This window comes from Simochromis diagramma, unplaced genomic scaffold (assembly GCF_900408965.1).
Source record: "Simochromis diagramma unplaced genomic scaffold, fSimDia1.1 OVJJ01000304.1, whole genome shotgun sequence".
NCBI classification, from domain to species: Eukaryota; Metazoa; Chordata; class Actinopteri; order Cichliformes; family Cichlidae; genus Simochromis; species Simochromis diagramma.
In genome coordinates this window covers 7,609,427-7,617,197 of record NW_024387030.1, presented here as the reverse complement: position 1 = coordinate 7,617,197, position 7,771 = coordinate 7,609,427, and the positions used below count along the sequence as shown (strand labels likewise).

General features: G+C 41.4%; 2 protein-coding genes across 2 annotated transcripts; both read left to right on the top strand.

The window, feature by feature from the left end:
• The first annotated feature begins 256 nt into the window (after positions 1-256).
• tpgs1 (tubulin polyglutamylase complex subunit 1) lies at positions 257-3,540 on the top strand. The gene is made up of 2 exons (XM_040041332.1): positions 257-895; positions 2,003-3,540. The coding sequence occupies exons 1-2, from the start codon at positions 558-560 to the stop codon at positions 2,649-2,651; spliced, it is 987 nt and encodes a 328-aa protein (XP_039897266.1). The 5' UTR covers positions 257-557; the 3' UTR covers positions 2,652-3,540.
• Positions 3,541-3,597: 57 nt separating this feature from the next.
• LOC120739544 (putative nuclease HARBI1) lies at positions 3,598-7,313 on the top strand. The gene is made up of 4 exons (XM_040041327.1): positions 3,598-4,084; positions 5,435-5,983; positions 6,081-6,241; positions 6,654-7,313. The coding sequence occupies exons 1-4, from the start codon at positions 3,920-3,922 to the stop codon at positions 7,093-7,095; spliced, it is 1,317 nt and encodes a 438-aa protein (XP_039897261.1). The 5' UTR covers positions 3,598-3,919; the 3' UTR covers positions 7,096-7,313.
• The last annotated feature ends 458 nt before the right edge of the window (positions 7,314-7,771 follow it).

Genomic DNA, 7,771 nt, shown 5'->3' with positions numbered 1-7,771 from the left:
AGCACTACTTACATAGCACTTATCCACTCTGTATAAGCACTCAGAGGATTTTCTAACCACAGGTCTCATTCACACATGCAATCATACAAGTGCCTTTTTCCTATACATGAAATCACAATCCCATTATAAGCCAACTGAAAATGTACCCTATTCTTGAGGATGGCACCTAAAACCATTAAATTGATAATCACGTTAAACTCTTAGAGTGCATTACTTTTTGTTTCTTTGACTGAAGTTTCGGAATTGATTGAAGTTTAACTTGCTAATTACAAACTGCATAAATGTTACTTTCAATAATTCAAAGGTTTATGCATCTAATTTTGCACATCTGAATATGTGCATGTGGAATTTAATTAAATATTTTTTTGAATATGTTTATATTTTTGTTTTAAGAGTGCCTTTTGATGTGATGTGAATGGTAGAATAAACAGTCGACTTGTATATTGTTTACAACGAGCCAGACAAAGAGGTGGTTTAATTTTGCGACGTTTTCTTGAACGCCAACCGGGTTTTCATCACTTCCGCTGCCGTTGCTGCGACACGGGACGTCAACAGTAATGGCGGACAAGGAGAAACGCCGGTCCGGGGTTAATCCTCCGGGGATGCCCGCGGGTAAAGCCACCAAATCGGACAGCGACAGGGAGTTTCTGTCACAGGCAGGGGTGGGAGACCTGCTCCGCGGAGCTATCCTCAAAATGGTCGAAGCCAGATCAGACGATCCCATCGGGTTCCTTGCAGACCACTTCTGCAACCTCGCATCCGTGACAGCCGCCGGCTCGGGTGGTTGCGGCGACGAGGAGCAGGTGAACACCGGCACTGTGAGCGCAGGAGCGCAGGAGCAGCAGCGTCTCAACCGGGCTCTGTGGCACCTGCGGCTGGCCCATCACTCCCAGAGGTCCGGACAAAATACAGAGGTTTATGGTCTTATATTCGACAGCAATGCGGATGAAAGCAGTGTGTATTGACGGAGAACTGTTGAATTTTCAAACATAACATAACATATCAGTATTTAGAAGAGCAGCTATTGTATTATATTATGTTATTTTTACGGGAAAAACCTCTGTCAGACTATCAGACTGACTAATGCTTAATAGTCTGTTTGAATCTCATGTTCTCTTTTATTCTCTTGATTTTGTTTTCCTTTGGAATTTTAAAAATAAATGAATGTAAGTAAAAGTATGGTGATGGACAACGTGCTGTATGTTTTTCAGCAACAGGGTGGAACATACATGTCAAACGAATTTGTTCCTCACATTAACGTTCTTCCCTATATAAGCTCTATTCAACAGCTTTAGAAGTAGTTAGATTTTAACTAATATTTGTAAAGTCATCTTTCTCCAGAAACAGGCTTCTTTTTATGCTGTATATCCATTATTTGCATATTCATTAGTCCTTACAGCCCACCGTAGTGTTCTGGTTTAGAGACGTAAGAAACTGCTCTATCATCTCTCTCCTGATTATGATTTATTTCCTGTCAGTGATAAAATGAAAGGAAAACTAAACAAAATTGAAACAATTTTGTGGATTTGGAAAATTAATTAGAAGAAAAGAAATATATAGAGAAAATATCATTAGTTTTCTTAGTCTGGTAAAATGTTATTACAACTTGCCTGACGAGGCACTGATAGGCATGTTTATTCAGAGTCTGGATGTCTATGAGACTGTGTGTCAACTGCTTTCAAAAATGTTTTTAATGTAATATTTGTACTGATTTTCCCCGAGTCTTTCCTGTGACATATGCCATCCACAAAATAATAATTAAAAAGACTAAAAATAAAGCTAAAGGTAATAGAAAACAAATTTAAAGTGAACATTTTAAAACAATAAAAACTAAACTGAGACAACAACTTCCACTCTGGAAACGAACTAAAACTAAACTGAATTAAAAACAAAGAATCCAAATGAAATAAAAATAAAAACTAATCAGAAAATATGAAACTGTAATAACTCTGCTACAGACTAAAGAATAATTTGTTCTCTTTTATTCCACCTTTCTCCTCAGATCAGCATTCAGCAACAATGTCCGTGTGGCCTACGACCTCCTAAACCTCACTGGACCTCAAACATGTGCAGGAGAGTTTTCTGAAGGCCCCGATGGCCCCTGCACCGACAGCCCCGCTGGAGGAGGAGGAGTGAGAGGCGGCCTCTACACTCAGACCTTGCAATGCCTGTGCAGCGAGGGTGGAGTCCCTGCATCCACCTCTGCTCCCCTCCTGCGACGCCTCCATTGTCACGACCATGAAGCCGTCCCCTATGATGTCTTCCGTCATGGCGTGCTCACGTGTGCCGTTTTCTCAGACTACATCCGACAGGCTCAAAGGCTTTACGCCGAGGTGTGCTGCCCAGGTGAGGGCACTGCCTCTCGGGCGTTGTGCCTGGCCGTACTGGGGACCTTGAAAGAAGCGCTAGAGACTTCCCAGGGCTCTGACACAAACTACTGTGCCAACACAAACGCTAAAGTGAATTCCTGCCCTGAAGCTAATGTGAAGGCTATCCGCTACCTCGAGGCCAGTGCCAAGATCTCTCCCTGCAAGCTGGCTCAGGCCATGGCTGGTGCACAGACACAGGGGCCTGGCGGAAACATGGATGCAAAAGAGTTTGAAAACGCAGCTGCAGAGTTGTTCATCACTCGAGTGAAAGTTGTGTCCTAAGTCTTTGTATGACTGAAGAATGTACAAGAATCTAAAGCATATCCACATGTAAATGATTCGCTAATATTCACCTTCTGTAACCTCTAACCTTACTCTCATCCAGTAATAAACACCTGCACAGACATCATCTCCTCTTAAGGCTCACATTACACTCAGCAAGTCCAGTCGAAAACATGTTGTTTGTTCACTATTCATAGCACTATTGAGGAACTGCACGCTGGAGTTCTTTTTGCAAAACAGGAGTTCCTATTCCTCGAAATCAGTATTTCTTCTGACGGAGAGTCACTGTTTTTGAACCTATTTATTGAAATGCTTGGAGCAGAGAGCATTACTAGTGAAATAAACACTGCTGTAATAAATGGTCCTCTTTTAAATAGCTCACTTTTTGTCATTCACTGAGGCTATACTGAACACAAAAGGCAGTGCAGGAAGAAGCATTTAGGATAGTACTGAACTATTTTTGTTTAATGTGTACACAATATAACATCATTCATCATGTATGACTTACATAGAGAAAACATTGCCGGATGATAACAGTAAAGCATCAAATAAGCTGTCTACACATTGAAGAGGTTTGATGTTAAATGAACTTTTAAATTACAAAGTAAAAGATCACTGGGGAGTGTAGAGAGACAACACAACACACTTCAGGGATATTATTCTGTCCAGTTAGGAAGTATAAACCACTGTGAGTCCATTTCACCTGCTTTGGTGCAAATGAAAGTCGCAAAAGTCGCCACAGAGTGGCAACAAGACAACCGCTAATATGAAATATTTTGCAGACCACAGATTATTGCACTCTCCTTATCCTTCCTATCAACGCTCCTAGTGGTAGCATGAGACGGTACTTGGATTCACGCGGCACAGGTAGTCCAGCTCCTCCAGGATGGCACGTCTGCATGTCCTGTCAAAAGAAGGTTTTCCGTGTCTCTCTGCAAAGTTTCAAGAGTGTGGAAGAGACATCGGTGAACCCGTTTCTAGTACCTAACGCATTTAATAATAACCAGTTTCTGTCCGTCTCGAAGAATGTCAGATGCTTACATCACTGTTTCCAAAGCACTACAACCCTGAATGCTAAAACAATATACAGAGCTTCATCAGCACTGAGATGTGCAGTACCCTACTCGTCTTGACAGCCACTGGATGGCAGCACCACTCACACCCAGACATAAACAAGCAGAAAGCGGAAGTGGAATGAGAGAGGCTGTGCTTTAACCAGGCTGACATGTTACCCGCAGTAGTGTCGCCTCCCGGGTAAAGCTGGAATAATGGAAGAGGAGGAGCAGCTGCGCTCTTTGATGTTTCTCGTGACTTACATGCTGCTGAAGCGCATGAGAGACATAAACGACGCAAACATTCAGAGACGCAACGAGATCCAAAGACGCATCAGACACCGCCAGTACTTCTTCCAGAGACAGAGGAGGATGCTCATGGTCAGTCCCCCTCTATAGGGGCTTAAAATAATAACACATCAACATGTCAAGTGCTCTTAACTAATATAGTGTATTATCTGTCTGCAAAACGTCAAAGCTTTTAATAAAGTCACGTTGTACACGACCAACACTTCAAAACTCTTAAATCTCACATTTACAGTCATATAAAAGCACTAAAACCAGAGACTGTGGGCCTACCTGCACTTAAACTTGAAAATATGTCAGAGCAGCCACAGTCAAGCAGCTAACAGCTGTCCATTAGCTATAAATTAGGTCTGTTATATGCAGGTTTTTGTTCTTGTTAAATAGGGTGTTACATTTTCTGAAATGTTTAATTCATTAAAAAAAAAAAGGACAGATATGCAGATACCAGCTGTTGGATTTTCCCCTTGTAAACTTTTGTTTTTATGGTATATTTGGGAAATTTCTATATCTACTTATACAGATACATTTTACAAATCACAGCAACCTTGATGATATTATGTTGGGATAATGAAAAAGATAGTCATCAAATAAACAACATTACACTGAAAACAAGTACAAGTATGGAAGATTGTTACTGACACAAGAAGGTTTTTTTTGTGTTATTTTTTGCCATCTCTAACTCAGAATTTCTGGTTAGTATAATATTACAACGTAAATAGATCATTTTGATGAAAGAGCTTGTGCATATTGGTGGATTAACCCTTGCAGGAAATATATATATATATATATATATATATATATGTATATGTATGTATGTATGTGTGTGTGTGTGTGTGTGTGTGTATGTTTTTGGTATTTACCAGTACTGTTAATGTAGCATAGCTGTGGCATAAACTTACATTGGGTGGTGCTCCAATAAATGTGTTATGTAATAATAATGTAATAAGCTTTATAGTGTATATTTCTAAAAAATCTGCTTCACCATTTGCATTTGTATATCAAATGAGCAACAATTTAAATTTGACAACTATCAAAAAATCTGTAAACTTCATCACTAGGACCAACTTCATATCTCCCCAGTTATTACATAATGTACTGGAAAATAATATTTTGTTACATGGGTAAACTCAGCTTAACCATTTGATTGTGCCAAAACCATTATAAATGTTGACATGTTATTACATGAGTCCAAGAATACAATATCGTCAAATTTTCTGCTATATCAACGGCAGCATGTTTAAAACAAGGGGCTTGCCAAAAAGGTGCTGACTTAATAGATCACTAAGTCATGAATTCATAAATTTATCTGATTGAATAACTACTGCTGGGATCAAAAAAAGCAAACATTATGTTAAAAAATGTGACAGATTCTGGATATTTCAGAGGGAAGTAATTTTAATTTTGTTTTTATGTTTGTCTCTGTAGATGATGATAGCGGGAGGCGTCCGCTCCAATGCCCGCATCCGCACTCGTCCCTGGACCACCACTCCAAGCACAGACTGGTGGGAGCGGGTTGTCATGACAGAATTCCAGCCCTCTGATTGGCTGGATAAGTTTCGCATGAACCGAGAGACGTTCTTCTACCTCTGCGACAAGCTGAGGCCCCGCCTGGCTCGACGGGACACCAGTTTCCGCCTGGCACTGCCCGTGGAGAAGCGTGTAGCTGTAGCTTTGTGGCGCCTGGCATCCAACATCGAGTACCGCACCATCAGCGCCTTGTTCGGTGTGGGGAAGTCGACCGTGTGCAGGTGCGTTAGAGACATGTGTCACGCCATCGTGGCGCTCCTCAGCTCCATCTACCTCCGATCGCCAGGTGAGCAGGAGCTGGAGGATTCAGCTCAGCTGTTCCTGTCTCACTGGGGTTTCCCTCACTGCGTCGCTGCGATAGCAACACTCCACACAGCTATTATCACCCCATCAAACAACGCGTCTGACTACGCCAACCCCGCCGGCTGGCTCTCAGTCATATCGCAGGTGACGAAAGCGCCCATTTATGTCACTGCAATTACAAGCTTGCGGGTTATCCAATCAGAGTCCGACTGTTTGCCTCTGTGTGCCTTCACTGTTTTAGGTGGCTGTTAGCGGTCGGGGGCACTTCTGGGATGTATGTGCCAGTTTCCCAGGCGGGACAGATCCAGCTGAGATCTTACAGAACTCTTCGCTATGGGCAACAGCCGCCGAGGGTGGACTCTCACCTGCCCCACCACCTACCTTCATGGGAAAATCACTCAGGTAGAGTTAACAGAAGAAATTCAGTCACATTTTTCAGGCATTCAAGTTGTTTTTTTCCTCATGTATGTCAGGTTTTCACATGGCCTTTGTGTAACAAGCAAATGTAGACACTGTGATGTCATCCTTTAGTTGGATGAGCATTTTTTATTGTTGCCACATTGATGTTTTGAACCCAAGGACACTATAATCCTCTTTTCTGACTCTTATATTTACTGAGGTCACAGGGCAAAGGAAACCTAAGCTTGTTTTCCTATAAACTTCTGTACAACTGCACGTCTTTTTAATGTTGCCACCTGCTGGCCAATAAAGATAATGCAAATTTGCAAACTGTGAAATGTAGTAGTGTTGAGTGTTTTTGTCTATTTCAGGTGTTCCAGGCATTAAATAAATGACACTCATTTATCACATCCAGGTATGTGTTGCTGGGTGAGGCCTGTTACCCGCTCCAGAGCTGGCTGATGAAGGCCTATCCTGAGGAACAGGGCAGGACGGCGAGTCACGCGGCACTGACGGAGCAGCAGCAGCTGTTTAATGGACGGCTTGCCCGAGCGCTGCGCGTGTCTCAGGAGGCGTTGGTGAGGCTGAGGGCACGCTGGCAGTGCCTCAGCAAGAGGAACGACTGCGGACTGGACGTGGTGCCCACCATGATCCTGGCTTGCTGCATTCTGCACAACATGTGCGAGTCTCACGGAGACGCATTTAAAGCGGAGTGGCAGGTGGAGGTGGCCGAGGCAGAGAGTCCCCAACCCAGCCACAAACAGCTTCTCTCTACTAGCATGAACCAAAGTAATAATGAGGAAGTCAGGCAGCTCTTCTGTGACTATTTTGAAGAGCAAAATAAGCTAAATAATTGAACACTTTTTTTCCATGTGCAATTATACCTTTTGTTACATTACCAGCATGACTGGATTACTGAAATAAGAATCTCAATCTGTTGCTTTTTTTATATTTACCTAATTTTACTTACATTTATCTCATTAAAATTTTTATTCGGCTCTTGAATTTTCTTCAAACTGTTCTTCAAAGAGAACAGTACAGATAACAGAACAGAATTAAACTGAAAAACAGTGAAGTATCTTATAACATGTCAGTTTTTCCTGAGCTCTGCTTGTGAACCCACCCACACTAGAGACCATGCTTTTCCAAGAGTCTTTATCAATGTTCAGCTTTAAATCCATCTGCCAGATTAGCCTTAAAATGTCACATTTCCCATACTGTGTGTTGGCAACAATCTTATAAAAGGCAGAGGCAAAGCAAGCATTTCTAAACATTACACTTATTTATGATGCACTTTGGTGAATGGGTTCCTTTTATTATTTTTTTTATGGTAACAAGAAACTCCTGTATATATTTTGCTCAAATGCACTATTCATACAATAATTCAAACTACTACAAAGGCAATAGATTAACCCCTTGTGAGTTAATAATAACATTTATGATTATTTTATTAAAAAAATAATAAAATTAGAGTAGCAGAAATAAAGAAATGCAAGAAAGAAATGAATTTGTCTTTTCATAATATCATGTTGT

Coding starts and splice junctions, on each gene's coding strand:
- tpgs1 (XM_040041332.1), top strand. CDS start 558: ATGGCGGACAAGGAGAAACGCCGGTCCGGGGTTAATCCTCCGGGGATG. Junction 896..2,002: donor CTGGCCCATCACTCCCAGAG/GTCCGGACAAAA, acceptor CTTTCTCCTCAG/ATCAGCATTCAGCAACAATG.
- LOC120739544 (XM_040041327.1), top strand. CDS start 3,920: ATGGAAGAGGAGGAGCAGCTGCGCTCTTTGATGTTTCTCGTGACTTAC. Junction 4,085..5,434: donor GACAGAGGAGGATGCTCATG/GTCAGTCCCCCT, acceptor TTGTCTCTGTAG/ATGATGATAGCGGGAGGCGT. Junction 5,984..6,080: donor GGCTCTCAGTCATATCGCAG/GTGACGAAAGCG, acceptor TCACTGTTTTAG/GTGGCTGTTAGCGGTCGGGG.